At 39.5% G+C, this 20,504-nt stretch overlaps 1 protein-coding gene across 2 annotated transcripts in view; it reads left to right on the forward strand.

The window, feature by feature from the left end:
- The first annotated feature begins 8,885 nt into the window (after positions 1-8,885).
- VPS36 (vacuolar protein sorting 36 homolog) overlaps positions 8,886-20,504 on the forward strand; it is a 33,071-nt gene continuing 21,452 nt past the window's right edge. For both annotated transcript variants that reach the window (XM_032403095.1, XM_032403096.1), the window contains exons 1-3: positions 8,886-9,032; positions 16,373-16,441; positions 18,774-18,844. In XM_032403095.1, the coding sequence (XP_032258986.1) occupies positions 8,937-9,032; positions 16,373-16,441; positions 18,774-18,844 (236 nt within the window). In that variant the 5' untranslated portion in view covers positions 8,886-8,936. The remainder of the gene's footprint in view (positions 9,033-16,372; positions 16,442-18,773; positions 18,845-20,504) is intronic.

A 20,504-nucleotide genomic window follows, 5' to 3' on the forward strand; every position in this document is an offset into this window, starting at 1 on the left:
AAATAAAATCTTTTTTAAAAAAGGATTAATTTTATATTATGTAAATTTCAGTATTTTTTTTAAATGGGCATCGTTAAAAATAGTGATTCAAAGAAAACCATGGAGAGCTCAAGAGGCTGAGATGGTGGATAGAAAACCCTGCAAAACTGCTAGGTTTTCTAGCATGGCAATTTCCCCCCATCTCCAGACTCACCCACTCCAAGAATGGTATCTTTTTAAAAGACACTTTTTAAAATATCATCATCCCACAATTGTTGGAGGGAAGGCAGACCATTCTCTTTTTTTTTTTTTTTTTTCAAAGATTTTATTTATCTGAGAGAGAGAGAATGAGAGAGAGCACATGAGAGCGGGGAGGGTCAGAGGGAGAAGCAGACTCCCTGCCGAGCAGGGAGCCCGATGCGGGACTCGATCCAGGGACTCCAGGATCATGACCTGAGCCGAAGGCAGTCGCCTAACCAACTGAGCCACCCAGGCACCCCAGACCATTCTCTAAAAGATCCAAGAGAAGGCTTCCTTTCAGAACAGATCTTCACCAACACAGCTGACCACTTAACTGCAGCCACCTGGAGTATAGCTGATCAGCTTCCTGTGAAACAGGGAGAGCACCTGTGGGAGAATAGGATCGGTCTATCCAAAGAATGGAAGGAAGACAAAGGCAGGGTGAGGACAGAAAGTCTGGGGAGGCAAGAAAGAGGTAATGGTCCAATGTTGGGCACTGAAGAGGTCTATTAAGATTGGGACTGAAAGGAACCGTTGGATTCAGAAGCTAGGAGGTTCTGGCAAAAACACTCTGCAGACAAGTACAAAATATTGCTGAGTGAAATTAAAGAAACCCTAAATAAATGGAGAGAGAAGAGATGCTTATGGATCAGAAGACCCTATGTTGTTAAGATGTCCATTCTCTCCAGCTGAACTATTCAATCCCATCCCAATCAAAATCCCAGGAGGCTTTTCTGTAGAAATTGACAGATTCTAAAATTTAAATGGAAATGCAAAGGATCTAAAGAGGCAGAACAATTTTGAAACAGAACAAAGTCGGAGAACTAACACTACCTGATTTCAAGATGTATTATAAAGCCACAGTAATCAAGACAGTGTAGCTGGCATTGGTGTAAAAAAAAAAGAAATCAATGGAATATAATAGAGATGCCAGAAATATACTCGGGCCTCTACGGTCACTTGATTTTCCACATAGTTTCCTAGACAACTCAATGGAGGAGAAGGATAATCTTTCCAACTAATACAAATACAGAGACAACTGGATGTCCACATAGAAAATGTTAACCATGACCCTTAACTCACCCCTTGTACAAACAAAATAAACCTCAAAATGGAATGTAGACCTAAATGTAAGAACCCAAACTATAAAACCTCTAGAAGAAAACATAGAAGAAAAATCTTAGTGACTTTGTTAGGCAAAAAGCTTTCTTAAATAGGAGACAGCACGAACTATAAAACAGTACACTGGATTTCATCAAAATTAAAACCTTTTGCTCTTCAAAAGTCACTTTAGAAAACTAAAAAGCAAACTACCGAGCGGGAGAAAATATTTGCAAAGCATATTTAATAAAGGACTTTCACCAGAACATGTAAGCACTCTTACAACTCAATTTTTTCAATGTGCAAAAAAAGAAAAATTGCACTTCACCAAAGAAGATACAGGAAACCAAAAATAAGCAAAAGGAAGATACCTAACATCCTTAGTCATCAGGAAAATGCAATTAAAATCACAATGAAATACCACTCATTATGTACTCACTAAAATGGCTAATATTTAAAAGACAATACTAAGCTTTGGCAAGGAACTGGAACTCTCATATACCACTGGTAGTAATACAAAATAATATAGCTATTTAAGAAAACAGTGTGGCAGTTTCTTATAAAGTTAAACATGCACGTACCATATGACCCAGCAATTACTCTTCTAGGTATTTACCCAAGAGAAATGAAAGCATGTACACAAATGTTTATAGCATCTTGACTCACATTAGCCCTAAGCAGAAAATAACATAAATCTCCAACTGATGAGTGGATAAACAAATTGTGACATATTTGTACAATGGACCACTACTCGGCAATAAGAAGGAACAAAATACTGAATAATGCCACATGGATAAAATGAAAAAACTCAGTTTTTTCCTTTCTGTGCAGGGAAACACCCAGCTTCCCCTTACTGTGTTTCTTTCCAGTATGTCTTCTTTACTCTCACACAGAACACTTCACTTCTGACACCTCTGGTCACCAAAGCTGTGGAGGTTTTTTTCTCCACAACAAGCAATTCTCTGTGACACCAGCTGAGTGTCCCACAACTGAATTCTAACACAACCTGGAGAGAATGTCAGCTGCTACAGACTAAGGACTCAATCCCTCAATCCCCCAAAACTCCTTCCCTTCAACTTCAGATGCCTGTGGAAACCTAGATTATCACTTATGCTTCTCACTGAACGTCTCCTTGGGTTTGAATAATTTGCTAGCGCAGCTCACAAAACTCAAGTATTTACATGTGTTTACCAGTTTTTAAAAAGATAACATAAAGGATACAGATGAACTGCCAGGTGAAGAGATGCATAGAGCAAGGTCTGGAAGGGTCCAGAGCGTTGGGGTTTCTGTCCTTGTGGAGTTGGGGTGTACTACTCTCCTGGTGTGGATGAGTTCACCAACCTGGGAGCTCTCTAAGCCCCCAACTATTGGGATTTCATGGAGGCTTTCTCATGTAAGCATGATCAATTATTAACTCCGTTTCCAGTCTCTCTCTCTTCTCTGGAGAAGTGGGGGGCCAGATGAAACCTGAAAATTCCAAGCTTCTTATCAGGAATTTCTGGTGACCAGCCCCCATCCAGAAGCCCACCAAGAGTCGCTTCAATAAAACAAAAGATTCTCCTTGTGTGCTTATCACTTCGGAAATTACAAGGGGTTTAGGTGCTCTATGCCAGGAACCAGGGGCAGAGACCAATAAATATTTTCTATTATCTCACCATGAGTGAATCTCAAAAACATGGCATTATATTTAAGAATCCAGAGACAAAGGACTACATTCCTTATGATTCCATTTACATGAAATTCTAGAAAAGACATAGATTCCACATGAATGAAATCATACGGTATTTGTCTTTCCCTGTCTCACTTATCTCACTTAGCATAATGTCTTCTATGTCCATCCGTGTTGTCACAAAGGGCAAGATCTCATCCTTTTCTTATGGCTGAGTAATACTCCATATATATATATGGGGCAATAATATATAAATATTATATATATGATATATATGATATATATATATGCCACCTCTTCTTTATCCACTCATCTATTGGTGAATACTTTGGTTGCCTCCAACCTTGGCTGTTATAATTAATGCTGCAATAAACATAGAGGTGCATATATCTTTTTGAATTAGTGTTTTCATTTTCCTTGGGCAAATACCCAGTAGTAGAATTACCAGATCATATGGTATTTCAATATTTAGTTTTTTGAGGAACCTCCATAATGTTTTCCATAACAGCTATACCAATTTACATTCCCACCAACAGTGCACAGAGTTCCTTTGATATTTCATTGTGCTGTGATGGTTAATTTTATATGTCAACTTGGCTGGGCCCCAGGATGCCCAGATATTTGGTCAAATATTATTCAGGGTGTTTCTGTGAGGGTGTTTTTGGGTGAGATTGACATTTAAATTGGCAGACTCTGTGTAAAGCAGATTGCCCTTCAGAATGTGGGTGGGCCTCATCCAATCAGTTGAAGGCCTGAACAGAACAAAAGGCTGACTCTCCCCACTCCCTGCAAGAAAAACTCTGCAACAGATGACTTTCAGACTCAAACTGGAACATCTACTCCTTTTAGTTCTCCAGATCAATGGCCCTGATGGCCTTTGGGTTTGAACTATAACGTTAGCTCTCCTGGGTCTCCAGCCTGCCTGCCAATCCTGCAGATTTTGGACCTGCCAGCATCCATAACAGCACAAGCTAATTCTTTATTCCATCTTTTTCTCTGGAGAACTCTGACTAATACAGATGCCCTGTTCTCATTCTTGGGTGAATTATCGGGCAGGTTATCTGGCCTACTCCATTCTCATTTCTTGACATGTCTGCAACACATGGCATTTCTACTTGCCCCAGCCTGGAAAGAAAACCCTCATACAGGTGTCTATCCTAGCAGCTGTCATATGTCAGTCTTCCTATTTGTTTACTGCAAACTGTGTGCCCATCAAGGACAGAAAGCATACTTTGTTTTCATGTCCTCACTGCCCAACATTTTGATCATTGCAAAGTCCAGGAAAAACTGCACAATTCCAAATCAGACCAGGACATTTAGCTTACATGATGTACTTTTAATAGGAGAAAAGATTTTTAAAAATTATAAATAATCTAATGCTTAAAAATCAGGAAATGACAGTAAATGATCACATGTAATGATGGCATATTACCATGAATAAAATGTCAAATAATGTTTAGTGCTTTGGGATATTTTCATGAAATAAAATAAACAAACAAACAAAAAAGAACAGAAAGGAAGGGTCAGAAATAGACCAGAATACACACAGGATTTTAGAACATGATAAAGGTTGCAATTTAATTCAGTGGAGAAATGATGGTTTCTGTTCATTAGAAAGGGTCTTACCTTTCTTATAGAACCTGTGCAGATCAGTGACTCTATGATTAGGGGAAATGCAGAGCCCTGGAAACAGAGGGAGATGTCCCTCCACCCTTCTGCCACATGGCAGGCATGCAGCTTTGGGACCTGAGAGACTGGGACCAAGGTGAGGTAGGTGGCCTCACGTGCAAGGCCTGACCATACTCTCCTTGCCCTAATCCTGGCCTGTTGATCTTGCCTTTATTTAAAATGGGTATTTTATTTATCATGGATTTTCTAAATTAATTTTGATTTTTTAAAAAACATACTGCTTTACTGCACCAAAATAAAAAGTTTTCGGCAGCAAAGTAAACCATCAACAACACAAAAAGGCAACCTACTGATTGGGAGAAGATATTTGCAAATGATACATCCAATAAGGGGTTAATATCCAAACTATATGAAGAAAATATACAACTCAACCCCTCAAAAACAAATAATCCAATTGAAATGGGCAGAGGACCTAAAATAGACATCTTTCCAAAGAAGACATATGGATGGCCAACAGACACATGAAAATATGCTCAACATTACTAACCATCAGGGAAATGCAAGTTAAAACCACAATGAGATATCACTTTATACCTTTCAGAATGGCTAAATTCAAAAAGACTAGAAATAACAGGTGTTCATGAGGGTGTGGAGAAAAAGGAACCCTTGTGCCCTTTGGTGGGAATGCAAACTCATGCAGCCACTATGGAAAACAGTATGGAGGTTCCTCAAAAAATTAAAAATAGAATTACTATATGATCCAGTAATTCCACTACTGGGTATTTACCCAAAGAAAGTGAAAACACTCATTCAAAAAGATATATGCACCACTATGTTTATCGCAATATTAATTACAATAGCCAAGGTATGGAGGCAACCCAATTGTCCATTGATAGACAAATGGATAAAGAAGAGGTGATAGTATTCCTCAGCCATAGAAAGGATGAGATCTTGCCATTTGTGACAACATGGATGGACATAGAAGGTATTATGCTAAGTGAGATACAGAGAAAGACAAGTACCATATGATTTCACTCATATGTGGAATCTAAAAAACAAAACAAATGAAAAAGCAAAAAGCAGAAAGAGATGCATAAATACAGAGAACAAGCTGATGGTTGCCAGAGGGGTAAGGGATGGGGGGAGATGGGCAAAATGGGTGAAGGAGAATGGGAGATACAGGCTTCTAGTTATGGAATGAATAAGTCATGGGAATATAAGGTACAGAATGGGGAATATAGTCAATTAAGAAAAAAGAACAACCCCCCCCCCAAAGATATTGCTTTAACATATCATTCATATGGATCACTGAATTTTTTGACACCCCCTTAAGTTTTGCTCCTGAGAGGAGTGCCTCCCTCCCCTTGCCTGAGTGCCAATCCTGCCCAGCTTGGGAGGAACAAGCAGTTTCTCTTGCCAGCAGCATTGGAGAGGAGTTGAACAGTGCCTGACACATAGCAGTATTCAATAAATGTTTTTTGAATAATTGTTGAATGAGTGAGTAGGCTGAGAACCAAGAGACCTGTCTTGAAGTGACTCAGAAGAGATGTTCTCAACTTACTGACCTACTTGCCTATGGTCCCCTGGGAAAAACCACCTGTCAGTCCTTGTCATGTGAGATCTTAATAGGCTGCCTTGCATAGGCACTCCGAGATCTCACATATAAAGTAATTATAAGACACTTAAGGAAACATTGGCGTAAAGGAGAAGGAACAAGATGAATTAGAATAGGACGCCACTGCGGAGTGTGAACTCAGGGATGTCATAGAAGAAAACTTTATTAAAAATGCAATGAGAACTCTATGTAGATGTAATTGGAACAGTCACTCAGGTGTTTCTGGAACTAAAAAATATTCTAGAACTTAAAAAATTCCCAGTTTAAAAATTCAACAGAAGAATTAGAGAAGTGAATGGTCACTGGTAAAAACACAAGTTCAGCCTCCAGAAATGAATATGATGAGGGAAAAGGTAGCAGTCATAGGAGACAGTTATGACAGGTTTAAAATACACAAATAATCAAAGGTCCCAAAGGGGCAAAAAAAAGAACACATAGACCAGAAGTAATAATCAAATAAATAATAGAGGAACACCTTTCTGAAGAAGACAGAAACTTGAGTCTTCAAATTGAAAAGCATCATCTCACAGGCAGGAAAATGAGGAGGGATACAGACCCAGAATCTTTGACCTGGTGGAATTTCTGAACCTCAAGGATAATGAGAAAATCTTCCAGGTTCCAGACAGACAGAACAGATCACTTACAAAGGCTGAAGTAGTCTAGCGCTGGGCTTACCCTTCCGTTGCGTCTTTCAATCCATGGCTTGGCAAAATCACATACCTAATTAAATCCATATCTTTCCTACTCTCCCACTCGGTTTTGCCCCTGAGTGTGGCTGGAGTATTGCTTCTCTGGCTTTACTTTAATTGCATGTTAGGAAACTTCACGTGCGTGGGCCAGGCAATCATAGTATCCTTCCCTAGTGCGTTCATACCTCCTCACACCTCTCTCCCCTCTTCCAGTCTTGCTCCTTCTCTGAGAAACCAAACCAGTCCAGAGAATTGTTGCAGATTCCCACCACAAAAATCTATCTGCCTCACTACCCTGCTCTCTTCTGATAAGAGCAACATCTCTGACCCTCTCTTGTGCATTCTCTCTTATCTTCTCAAGGATGTCACTCAAGCAGGTCTCCCCTCTCTCTCATGGCTATCAGCACTCAAAAATACTATTATTTTTTTCCACCTGGAAAACAAATGAACAAACATTCCAAACTCCCTCTCGACCTCACTTCCCCTTCCTGTTACCAACCCATTTCTTTGCTCTCCTTTGCAGCAAAGTCCTCAAAGGAGTTGTCTATGTTCCCTACCTACAATTCCTCTCCTATCTTTCTTTTTTAAATTCTTTTTTTAAAACCGCTCCATTAAGACTTGTTCTTCTGCCCCCTCCCCGCCCCGCATTGCACTCACTCTTGTCAAGGACGCCAGTAACTCCACTGAGCAATCCTCAGTCCCATGGACTTGACCCGTCAGCAGAATTGTACACAGGCTCTTTCCTTCTCCCTGATATATCGTCTTTACTTGGCTTCCAGGACACCACCCTCTCCTGGTTGTCCTATCTCACTAGCGGCTCCTTCGCTCTCTCATTTTCTGCGCCTCTTCTCCTGACCTTGTTAATTTGGTCTAAATTAATAACCCTATCCTTTTAGGTGAAGGCTGTCCAACTCCACATGGTGTTAGCCATTACTCCGGGCAAGATTTTCTTTTGACTGGGGCACCTCTGTCGCTGGAGCACGTGACTCTTAATCTCAGGGTTGTGAGTTCAAGCCCCACGTTGGGCACGGAGCCTATTTAAAAAAACGTTTTTCTTTTGATTAAAAGGTATTGAGAAATAGCCTCATCAGTAAACAAATTTAAAAAAGAATAAAATCACTGTCAAGCAGCAAATGTAACAAAACTGTCTAATGTAGACAGAACTACTTGGCCTGGGAAAAAGACCAATTTGCAGGTGCATCCTTGTTAAATAAGTTCCCAGTGTGTAGCAAGCTGTCTAAAATGTCTGCAAACTCTTTAAAGCAGTAATTCTATTTTGGGAAGACACTCTAAGAAAATAATCCTAAAGCCCCCAAAATGTATCAGTTGTAGAAGTACAAATATAGGTGCTCCATTTATAATGTAAAGGTGTAAATAAAATGAAAGGGGCAGCTATAGAAGCCCAGCAGGTTCGATCGGCAACCATGGACCGGTTTGTGGGGACCAACACACAGGTAAATTATGGAATATCCATATATTAAAATACGGTCTAGAGTAAATGCACGAGGTTCGTGTTGACATAGAAAATGTTTAAATGAAAGTGATCTTAATGGGAAAGAAAGAGGGGCACAAAATAGTACTTTCATACTGATCGTGGCTGTCTAAAAACAGTTCAGGCCATAAATCTTTATTTGAAAAGAAAAGTTACAGTATAATTATCTACAACCTTTTATGAAAGTGGCAACACGCTGGGCACTGACAAGGAAACGGCACAAATATGCAGGAATAATGCACAATAAGGAAGTCCAGGCTGTGGTCTGGCCTTCCTCAAAGTCCCCGGGAAGCCCCGGGTCTGCGCGCGAGCGGACGAAGGATGGGGTGGACGTTCCCGCCGGGCCACAGGCGGACCGACAGCCAGGGGGCGCCCCACGCACGACCCCAAGGTCCCGGGCGCCCGCCCCGCCCGGCCTCCGCCCCGCCCGCCGCCAGGGGGCGCCGCAGGCTGCCCAGCGCTCGGCTCGCCGCCCCCGAGCGCCGGCGCGGGCGAGCGGCGGAGGCCGGCCTGGCGGCGGCCATGGACCGCTTCCTGTGGACCAGCGGCCTCCTGGAGATCAACGAGACCCTGGTGATCCAGCAGCGCGGCGTGCGCATCTACGACGGCGAGGAGAAGGTAGGGGCGGCCTCCGGGACGGCGCGCCGGCTGGCCGGCCTGCGGGCTCTCCCCGCCCGGGCGCCCGGTCCCCACCCCGCGGCGCTCGGGCGGCCGCGCTCAGGGAGCGGCGGGGACGGCCGACGTGTGGCCGGGTGCCTGCGCCTCCGGTCCCGGATCTGGCGTGGTGACGGCGGGCCGCGGCGGGCGGGTGCCGCGTTTACCCGGCCCCCTGACCCGGGGTGCCTCCGTGACCGGGGTGCGGCCGGAGCGCGTGGGGTCTGTCCCACCGAGCGGGCCGGAGTGCCCTGCAGGGGTTTCCGAGAAGGGTGTCCGGGTCTCACCGGGACGCCTTTCTCAAGGCTCTTCCCCGCCCCCCCCGCTTTTTTTTGGAAAGGAGCCTAGAGCGTTTGTTTTGTAAAGTGATGTGGTAGGCAGGGCCTTGTCATCCAGGCCTAAACCTTAGGAGATGCGCTTGGGTATGGAGATAAGTGTTCCCAGTGTGAGCGTTCGGTGCAGACTTCGTCCAACTTTACCGCCGGGAGAGCCGGTTCCGCCTCGGCTGGGGCTGCGCCCCGCGGGAAGACCCGTACTCCAGAGACGAGTGCTGGGGGGAAAGGAAAGGCTGCTTTATTCAGGAAGCGGGCGGCCTGGGAAGACGGTGGACTGACGTTCCAAGGACCATCCTCCCCGTCCAGGCGAAGCCCGAAGGGCTTAAAGGGGAAGGCGGGGGGGGGGGGGGGGGGGGGGGGGGTGTGCTCGGTGCTTGAGAAGCAGGTGCCCTGGCGGTTACTCCGAGGTGGACATGACCATGAACAGACTTGCTGGCATCAGCCGCGGCTGTTTTCCAATGCAGTCAGGCCTTATCTTCTGGGAAAGTCGGTCCTTCACTCCTCAAGGCCAGTGGTCTGCAAGTCTCAAGGGAAGTAGGTTAGCTCTGCTGCACACCGAGGGACTTCTGTCAGCCAGCAAGGAGTGCATAAGCTTGAGGCAAGTTAGCCCTTGAGACCGGTTGGAGGGCTGTTGCAAAACTACTAACTTCTTCTGGATGAAATGTATAAGCTGGAATCAGAAAAATGTTAAAAACCTGTTTATTCACCAGCATTTTTATTTTCCAGAAGTTTCACTTGCTGTCTCTTCTTTTTTGTGGTTTTGTTAATGTAACTTCCTTCTGTACTTTTGCGTTTGCTCCTTGACCCATAGCTTTTCCTGGTCGGTGCCTGCAGAAGCTTGAGACTTCCTTCCTCCTAGGTCATGGAGGGCAGGGGTTACCCAGCTATCTAGGGGACACAGTTGACATGGCATAGAACCCAGGTGTTCTGCCTCCCTGAGGGTATTTTCCGTGTACTGTGTTGCCTCCATTATCAAGTTAAGGTCTTTTCCTTAAAATAATTTGCTGGGATTTACTTGATTTCCTGCCTTAGCACTTTTATTAACTTGATCTCAAATTGGGTTTGCATCTTTTGGTTGGAGTGACAAGCTAAATGTTTTTTGCACCAAGGTTACAACCTTTGGAACTATTTTAAATGGGGAGCATAATCAAATTACCCTCCCTCAGCCTGTTTGATTATGCCTCCCTCTCAGAACTGAATGCTGACAATCATAGATTGGTGTTCAGAGACTCCACTAAAGACAGTCCCTGCAGGAAGTCACACTTTTGCAGGGCACCACACTCTGTTGTTCTGTGTAACTCCAGTATACAAATTAGGAACATCTTGGCTGGCGCATAAAATAACTCCGATTTATTTAAGACAATAAAAAGACAAAATCATGAGTACCTGTATATGAAAAACCATTGCTAGACCAGTGTATTCTAGTGTTTCCTTTTAAGTTTTTTGCTTCTTTTAGCAGACAAGTAGAGTTATCAGAGGATTAATAAAAAAGTTTTGGGAAAAATTTAGTTAAGACCCTTTAATCTACTGAGGAATTCTTAACTGTTCTAAAAGCTGAGGGTAGTGAGGGAGGGATGTAGGTGTCCTGAAATTGAAGCAGAGTTCTAAGACAAGCCTGCTCACCGCTGCGGTCCCTGAGCTGCATCTAATGAGTCACTGGCTAGTTGTGTGGCTCAGCTGTGTGGCTGAGGGCTAGACTGATTCCTGGGGGAAAATCCCACATCCTGGCTTCCTCCATCTGCTGGAAGGCTTCCAGACCTCACATAGTCTGAAGACTCTAGGAAGCTCCATATCAGCCTCCAGATCTGGTCAAGTTCCCTTTCACTATCTTTCACTGGCTTCCTTGGTCTAGGGCACTCCAGTCCAAGTCTACTTAGCCTTCATAGCTTTGCATCCCAACACATTCCTGAGGCATGCGTGCACATGGCTGTCTACTAGATCGGGTGGTCGCTCCTGGAGGGCAGAAAGTGTGCCTTACTCATCCTTGTATCTTTTGGCTCATCGTGGGTGTGAAATACATGAAAAAAAAAAAAAGACCTGAATAATTAGAGCACCTACTATGTGCCAGGAGCTTTACACACAGTCTCATTTAATCCTCTCCGTGGGCATATGAGGTGAGTATTTTATGGATGAGAAAATAACTCTTAGAAAGTGACTTGCCCGCAGAGAGTTAGCGGGAGAGACAGGAGTTAAATCTCTATTGATCAGACTCCCAAAGCCTGCACTTTGTTCGCTGGGCTGCAGTGCTTCACGAATATAGCAAGTCACCAGTGCCAGATTCTTTATGTAATGTTTAATATAGTGGATACTCCCAAAGATGAAGACACAGAGGCTCTTAGTTGATAGTTGAGGAAACTGTGACCTGTCTGAGGTCGCACACTTAATATTTGGTGGAGCCACAGTAGATTGCTTTTCCCACTGCCCAAGCACCCAAGCGTCTCTTGTGAATAAATGTGTCCCTGCTTGTTTCTACAGGCATAGTTTTCATGGGCCCATTATGACTGGATAGTATGTTGTTTCCTAAGCAGCGTAGACAGGTCATTTGTTTAAATTCACAGAAGCTTCTAAAGCCTCAGCTAATTTAAAAATATAATGAAAGCAGGTTAGTAGTGTATAAAGTGGCAAGTTGGCAGCATTTACTGGGAGACTTGGAAAACGTTTATTTTCTTTCAGCTAGGTGTTTCACTTTTAGGAATTTACCCCTGGGAAATAATCAGAGATGCATAAAAATATAATGAATGAGGATGCTCATCTCAGCATTGTTATATATATTCTATATTATCACATATAGGGAAAATTGGAAGCAATCTGAATGTCCACCATAGCTTTTTGTTAATTAAATAGGACAAGTCTTAATCACATTAGGAATTGCTAATGATAGGCCACCAGTTGAAAAAAGCAAGTTATAAAACTATAAATATAATGCCTTCATTTTATTTTATTTAAAGATTATTCACACATGCACATACACATATATATACACATACACACACTTGTGTATACACATATACACTCTGGCTGGTATGATTATGAGTAATTTCATTTTCTTTTTTAGACTTAAATTTTTTTTCTAGATTTTCAGCAGTGTATAACTGCTGTTTTATAACAGAAAAATGTTAAATAATAAAAAAAAAAAACAGGGTAAGAGCTTATCCAGCAAATGCCTAAGTTCCATCAACCTTTAAGTAGTTAAAATTATTCTAGCTCTGAGTGGCAGGAGCAAACCAGCCTAAACTTGTCTATCAGGTTTAGCTCATAATCCCTTGGAATCCCTGAAGGGAAGTATTACACTTCTTCTTCTCTTAGAGCGGCTGCATTTTACGTTTGCACATTGTTAATTGACGTAGCAATGGAATATACCCTGCCTTCAGCTTTTAAATTCACATCTTTAATGCTTGAATTTCAGTAAGAGAAAGAGCATTTTCTTAATCAGAACTGTGAGGCTGTAATGTAGCATCGTGTACTCTCAAGTTGATAAAATACTTGTTTTTGGAAAAGGGAAATCTTACTCATTCACAAAAAAGAGGTTTTTAAAATCTCTTAAACTTAATTGTTTGGTTTTGCCTAAACATTTGAAGCCAGACTGAATTAAGTGCCAGGAGTATGTATGTTTTACTTCTGATTCAGTAGAAAACATGGAACTCATCAAGTCTTTTCTCTGAGGGGTTGAAGTACTTTTGTGGAATGATCTCTCAGAGTGTATTTAAACTAGATGGCTCAGTAGGTCTCTTACCATTAAAGCTTTTAACCATATTGATAATGACTACATATTAGTAATACAGTTATACCTTACTCTTAGAAAATAATTTTTAAAAATTCATATTAAAAAGGGGATTGGTTATTTATTATACAAGGAGTTTTTTGACAGAAAAAGTGTTTCTGTGTATGTCTGATTTAACAAAAAATATACACATTTCAGACTACACGAAGTTAAATATGTCTGTAACAAATTTTTTATTTTTTTCATTAGACAAATTATAAAGTTGTTAAATATGGGTAAGCCAAAAGAAGACACTTGAAATAATCAGTAATCCTACTACCCATAAACAATTAGTTTTGGCACATTCTCTGTTTGTGGCTGTGTGTGTGTGTTTGTGTGTAATCATGCTATGTATACTACTTTGAAACCTGCTTTTTTCTTTGTTAATATCATGAGTATTTTGTAATAAATTAAATATCGATTTGCATATATAATTTATGATTATTTTTACTTAATGATATATAACAGTGTTCTGATTGGTTATTCACTTGACAGACATTTTTAACCACATTATTTTAAATTCAGAAGGATTATTTGTAATAAACTGGACCCTATGAAAATGCTTTCCTTTGAGTTTTTTTTTTTTAATTAAACAATTTTTTTTATTAGAATATAGTTGACACACAATGTTACATTAGTTTGGGGTGTACAACATACATAGTGATTTGACAGGTTTATACATTATGCTGTGTTTATCACAAGTGTAGCCACCATCTGTCCCAATGCAATATCATTGATTATATTCCTTTTATTCCCATGACATTCATTCCATAACCGGAAGCCTGTATCTCCCACTCCCCTTCACCCATTTTGCCCACACCTCCCTTCCCCCTCTGAGTTTGTCTTGTAAGGTGGCCTTAAAATGGGACCAGCCTTATAACTTTAGAAATAACTAATTACTCCTCAAAAGGATACAAGCAAGTCCTACCTTATGACAAATTCTACTTCCTAGTAATTAGAGTTGATAGAGGCTTCCAATATATTTCTTAATTTTAATAGAAATGAAGGGATTTGATATATTATCTCTTGGATTCCAACTCTAAAATTTGCTTATTTATATACTTTTCAATGCATAATAGCAAAGGATGAGGATTAAGGATTCGGTCCTAAAGATATAGCTGGCGTATCTTTTTGTGTGTGTGTGATTGTATTATAGTTTTTAAAAACATTTTTTACATTTATATTTTGAGTAGGTGACATAATCCCATGACAAAAATCCAAAAAATCACAAAAAGTATAAAGTTAAAAGTCTCCCTTTACCTTTGTCTCTTTGTCACTCAGTTCCCCCTCAGAGGCCACCAGTGTATCATTCTGAAGAGCTGTGCATATGTATCATGGATAGGTATTTGTATAAATTGTGTTTCCTTTTTTAAAATGTAAATTTGTAATACACTATGCATACAAAGTTCTGAATCTTGGTGTTTTTTTTTCACTTAATCTATGTGGAGAATTTACCATATTTCATCAATTCTAAATGCCCATTTCCCCCCCACACACACACACACATTTTAACAACTGGAATCAGGATGCATTTCATAATCAATAGCATCTTAGATTTTTTCAAATGTAATATGTAGATAAAGAGTCTCCTCATTCTTTTTAACGACTGAGTAGCAGTTCATTGTGTGAGTGTACATTTCTCGATGGACATTTAACTTGTTTAATATATTTTGCTTTTCACAAACAGCAATGAATAACTTAATAGTATATCATAATGCATATGTACGAATTCATCTGTAGGATAAATTCCTAAAAGTGAAATCACTGGATCAAAGGATATGTGTGTTCGTATTTTTGATAGATATGAATACATTGCCCTCCATGGAGGTTGTCCCTCCAGCAATGTGTGCAAATGCTTATTTCCCCAATACTTCACTGGCACAGTGTTATCAAGCTTTTCAGGACCTCTACCCGTCTCCTGGATGAAGGGGGTGTCCTCATGTTCTCTTAATTTACCATTTTCTTGTTATCTGTGAGGTTGGGCATCTATTAATGTGTTTAAGAATCATTTGTAGTTCCTTTCATGTGAACTTTCTGTTAATAGTCTTTGCCCATTTCTCTAATTGATTACAAGCTATTTTTTTTAAATTGATTTGTAAGAGTACTTTATATTTTAAGGAAATTAACCCTTTGTCTCTGATGTGAGTTACAGTTATTTTTCCCAGTCTGCCATCTTTGTTCTTGGTGGTTTTTGCCATGAGGGATTTGTGTGCATGTGTGTGGAGTTCAGTTTATAAATCTTTGCCTCTAATGCTAATGGGCTTAGTGTTTTCCTTGAAAGACCTTCTCTACTCTTAGATTATTTTAAAAATTCGTGATTTCTTTCTATACTTTTATAATTTTTTGACTCTAATATTTGATCTAGACTTTATTTTGGTACAGTATATTAGGTACAAATCCAACATTATTACTATTATTATTATTATTCTCTACTGGGTAACCCAGTTGTCCTAGTGCCATTGATTGAATCTCTAGCCACATTTATTTTTGTATGTGTTTGTGTCTATTTTCTTATTATTTAAAAATTATTTTAAAAATTATATGAGTGCTATACACAAATTCAATCTTATGGTAAAAAAATTCAATCAGTAGTGAAGTGGATAGTTTTAAAAGGGTGCCTATGCTTTCCTTTTTCCCATTTCCTCACACTTTTTCTGAGATAATCATTGTTAACAGATCAGTGAGTATTCCATTTATATCTTTTCCTACTACTCATGTGTGTATGTGTATATGTATACACATGCATATATCTCACAATGTAGTTTAGGGGATATGGAGATTATCTCTTTCTTCTATTTGATTACATTATATGTGATATGCTGTAAGTTGCTTTCTATCCCCACTAACTCTGTCATAGAATTCTGTGATAGTCCATGCAGCTCTACCTCATTCTTTTTAACCTCTGTATGGATTCCACGGTATGAATGTATCATACTTGACTTAACTACTACCCTGTTGTTACACATCTAGGTTGTTTGCAATTTTTTCCTAATTTTATTTATATATATATATATATATATATACACATACATACACACACATATATATAGCTTATGAAGTGTGTAGTATTGCTTCTCTTTAATTTGTGGTAAGCCTAATTCTCTAATGTTTATATGGTTAATTTACTACTGTGTAATTTGTGAGGAGGAAAATTTGGACCACATTGAGTGATACATCATTAATGTTTTGTGACGATCTTGTCTTTGTAGATAAAATTTGATGCTGGGACCCTCCTTCTTAGTACACATCGACTAATTTGGAGAGATCAGAAAAATCATGTAAGATAAAGGGTTTCTTAAAAATCTGTTCTGGGTTTTAATTTTTTATTTTATTTTTTTAAATTTTATTTTATTATGTTATGTTAGTCACCATACAATACATCATTAGTTTTTGATGTAGTGATCCACGCTTCATTGTTTTCGTATAACACCCAGTGCTCCATGCAGTACGTGCCCTCCTTAATACCCATCACCAGGCTAACCCATCCCCCCACCCCCCGCCCCTCTAACACCCTCAGTATGTTTCTCAGAGTCCATAGTCTCTCATGGGTCATCTCTCCCTCCGATTTCCCCCCCCTTCATTTTTCCCTTCCTTCTCCTAACGTCCTCCATGCTATTCCTTATGTTCCACAAATAAGTGAAACCCTATGATAATTGACTTTCTCTGCTTGACTTATTTCACTTAGCATAATCTCTTCCAGTCCCATCCATGTTGATGTAAAAGTTGAGTATTCATCCTTTCTGATGGCTGAGTAATATTCCATTGTATATATGGACCACATCTTCTTTATCCATTCATCTGTTGAAGGGCATCTCGGCTCTTTCCACAGTTTGGCTATTGCGGACATTGCTGCTATGAACATTGGGGTGCATATGGCCCTTCTTTTCACTACATCTGTGTCTTTGGGGTAAATACCCAGAAGTGCAATTGCTGGGTCATAGGGTAGCTCTATTTTTAATTTTTGAGGCACCTCCACACTGTTTTCCAATGGCACTACAGATAAAGGGCTGGTATCCAAGATCTATAAAGAACTTCTCAAACTCAACACCCCAAAAACAAATAAGTCAAAAAATGGGCAGAAGACATGAACAGACACTTCTCCAAAGAAGATATACAAATGGCTAACAGACACATGAAAAAATATTCTAGGTTTTAAATTACTGAAATCTGTTTTTCTTTCTTTCTTTCTGTTCTTTCTTTTTGTTCTTTGTTTCTTTCTTTTTCTTTCTTTCTTTCTTTCTTTCCTTCCTCCCTCCCTCCCTCCCTTCCTCCTTTCCTTTCCTTTCCTTTCCATCAAAACTAAAAAATGCAATAAATTTCCATTTTCATAATGTTAAAAGAGTGTGTCCCATATGATCTCTCTGAATGGAGTGCAGATAGAGGAGTTAGGGGTTGTCCCTCATTCAGCTCCAGAGAAGTCTGTAGTTGCTGAATAGAGAGAGAATCATGGTCACTTCTGTTTTTAAACACCAGTCAGAACCTACCGCATACCTGAATGTTCTGTATGTAATGGGAATATTTCTCCCAATCGTTGTCAGGGGTCCTCAGAACAACCTGTTCCTGAGACTCTGGGAAGATAGGTCTGCCAGGAAGTACATGCTTTTACCTAGGTATTGAGAAGAATGGCTTCTAAGTCACTCAGCAAGAGGAGAAACCTCCCTGTTTTTTTATTTCTAGGAAGAGAGAACAAGTTATGTGTATAAAGCTATTTTAATTCCAAAGAGCTTTAACTTGAAATGTATGTGTGTATAAATTTCAGTGTTGCCAGTAAAATAACCACTCTATGTTATTTTCATAATTGCTGCCCCCTCTACCATGAAATTTTAATTTTACAGGCAAACTATATACTGTACTGAGGCCCTTTAAAAGGCCACTATTGTAAAATCTGACTCTTTTTGGCCCACAAGAATCAGTCTTTGCTCCCTTATTGGTGATATTTCCCTTATTGGTAATGCATACTTTACAGCTGTTAATGGTGTCTAATTCTTTTAAAAGAAGTATATATTTAGGAAAAAGTCTTTTTTGGAAGGATAGGTGTCCTTAAAACATATGTTTGTAAATTAATCTTAGCATCATTTTTTGATTATCATAGAAAGAGGCTAATTTAGAAACCCTTAGACCTATTAAATGCCAGTCATTTATAATAACTTAAAGTTAAATGTGCTAATAAAGGGAACCTACGTCAGTATTTTCTGTTAAAAATGGTGAGTGAAGTGTAGAAAACTAAAAAGAAAGAAAAGATCACTTGTATAAGCACACTCCTTAAAGTTGTTTTGATTTACTTGTTCTGGTTTTTTTTCCATATAAGGATGTCTTACATATAAAAAGTTTTCATATAAATACTGCTTTTAAAAAGATGTACCTACTGTAAAAACAAAAGTAGTTACAGCGGCTTTTAAACCTCTTACATTCTTCCATGTGGCAAAATGCCACCACAGTACTGTTTTCATCCCATTTTTCCTTCAGTTTATTTAAGGAATAAAATCATTTTACAATTTTTTTAATTGTTTTTATTATTAAGTAAAGGTGCATGACACTCTTAAATACTATAAAACAAGGATTTCTGACAAGGAATCCGATGAATCATGTTTTGTATTGATTTCCTTCTAGGAGTGCTGCATGGCCTTTCCTCTTTCCCAGATTGTGTTCATTGAAGAACAGGCAGCTGGAATTGGGAAAAGGTGAGGTCTCTCTAGTGCAGTCTTTTTTGACAAAAATGTTCCAGTCAAGCTGTTACTATCAACTTAGTAGATTTATTGTTGTGCCATGACTGCATATGTGGGAATAAATCTAATGATTGTGTTTTGGGGCTTTATAAAGAATAGTCGTTGGTCAGGAGCCCCCTAAGAAGATGTTTCCTACATTAATCTCATGGATAAATGGAAGTCATTCCTAAAGCACAAATCAAGTCCTAAGGTTTGCTATAATATTCTTGGGTCAAAATAAGTAAGTGTCGGCCAGCTTGTCATTGCATGCGTTTTCACAAACATTCGCTTTGACATGTCTGTGTATCTAGTACTTAAAATCAGGAGTGACTCACCTGAGAAAAATGACTGATTTTACTATTTCTAGTTGATCATTAAGTTTCTTCACTTTGACCTTTTCGGATATCAGTGTTAAATATTTCATATTTATTCATATATTTAATATATTTCATAATATTTATTGTCCAAATTGGGACATTTATAAAAGTAATAGGGGGTGCTATTTATTTTATTTCATTATTTTTTTAAAGATTTACTTACTTATTTGAGAGAGAGCGTGCATGCGCAGTGAGCACGTTGGGGGAGGGGCAGAGGGAGAGAATCTTTCAAGCCGACTCCCCACTGAGCACGGAGCCCAATGAGGAGCTTAGATGTGGAGCTTGATCCCACGACCCATGAGATCATGACCTGAGCTGAAACCAAGAGTCTTATGCTTAACTGGTTGAGCCACCCAGGCGCCCTGGGGGTGCTATTTATAATTGGACCAAGGAAGCATAAAATGGGATGGTTTTAGGCAAACCAGGACTTGTGATCACCCTGGTTTAAAGCCACATGTTAAAATGTTTCTTTTTAATCAGGTACAGAAAATTCTGGCTTTTACTTTAAGTGCATGTACTTGAGGGCAACTTATGAACAAGTATTGCTGATAAGAGTTTTTTTTTCCTTGTGGGCCCATTTTGAGCTTTAGTATAGCTACTTCAGTAGAGGTGAAACAAATATTGAACTTCACTGGAAATGCAATGCATGCCTTAATTATAAAGTTGTAGCTAGGATACAAGATTGTTTATTTGACATAAAAGAAACTGACGTTTTAAAAAGATTAATAAAAGCACAGATTTTAGAGTAGGCTACTTCTCTAATTTCTATTTTTCCCCTTGTCACTTTTTTCCATCTTACTAAGTTTTTTTTTAATGAAGGTACACTTACATATAACATTGTATGAGTTCCATCCAGGTGCACAACATAATGATTCGATATTTGTGTATATTGCTTTTCTTAAGTTCTACAAAGTAAAACTTGAAGGTGTTGCAGATCATTTGAATTTTCCTCTGCTGTGTTCCAAGGAAATTTAAACTGTATAACAAAAATTGTTTAAAATATTTACCTTCCCATTAGTGTCTTATTTTTAAACATCTCCAGTGAGTAAGAATTTAATAATATGTCAGGTTAAGGTTTCTCAAATATTGTCTTTAGTTCTCAGCTCCCTCGCCCCAAGCAATTACCGTATTTCATTGATTCAAAATTGTATATATAGTTTCACCTTTTAACATGTCTCATCCCAAGATGCGTCTTCGATTGGGTGGTTTTTAAACTTGAAATATGTAATTGAATGACCTGCGAAATGAATATATTTAAA

Source organism: Phoca vitulina, unplaced genomic scaffold, assembly GCF_004348235.1.
Source record: "Phoca vitulina isolate PV1807 unplaced genomic scaffold, GSC_HSeal_1.0 scaffold5, whole genome shotgun sequence".
NCBI classification, from domain to species: domain Eukaryota; kingdom Metazoa; phylum Chordata; class Mammalia; order Carnivora; family Phocidae; genus Phoca; species Phoca vitulina.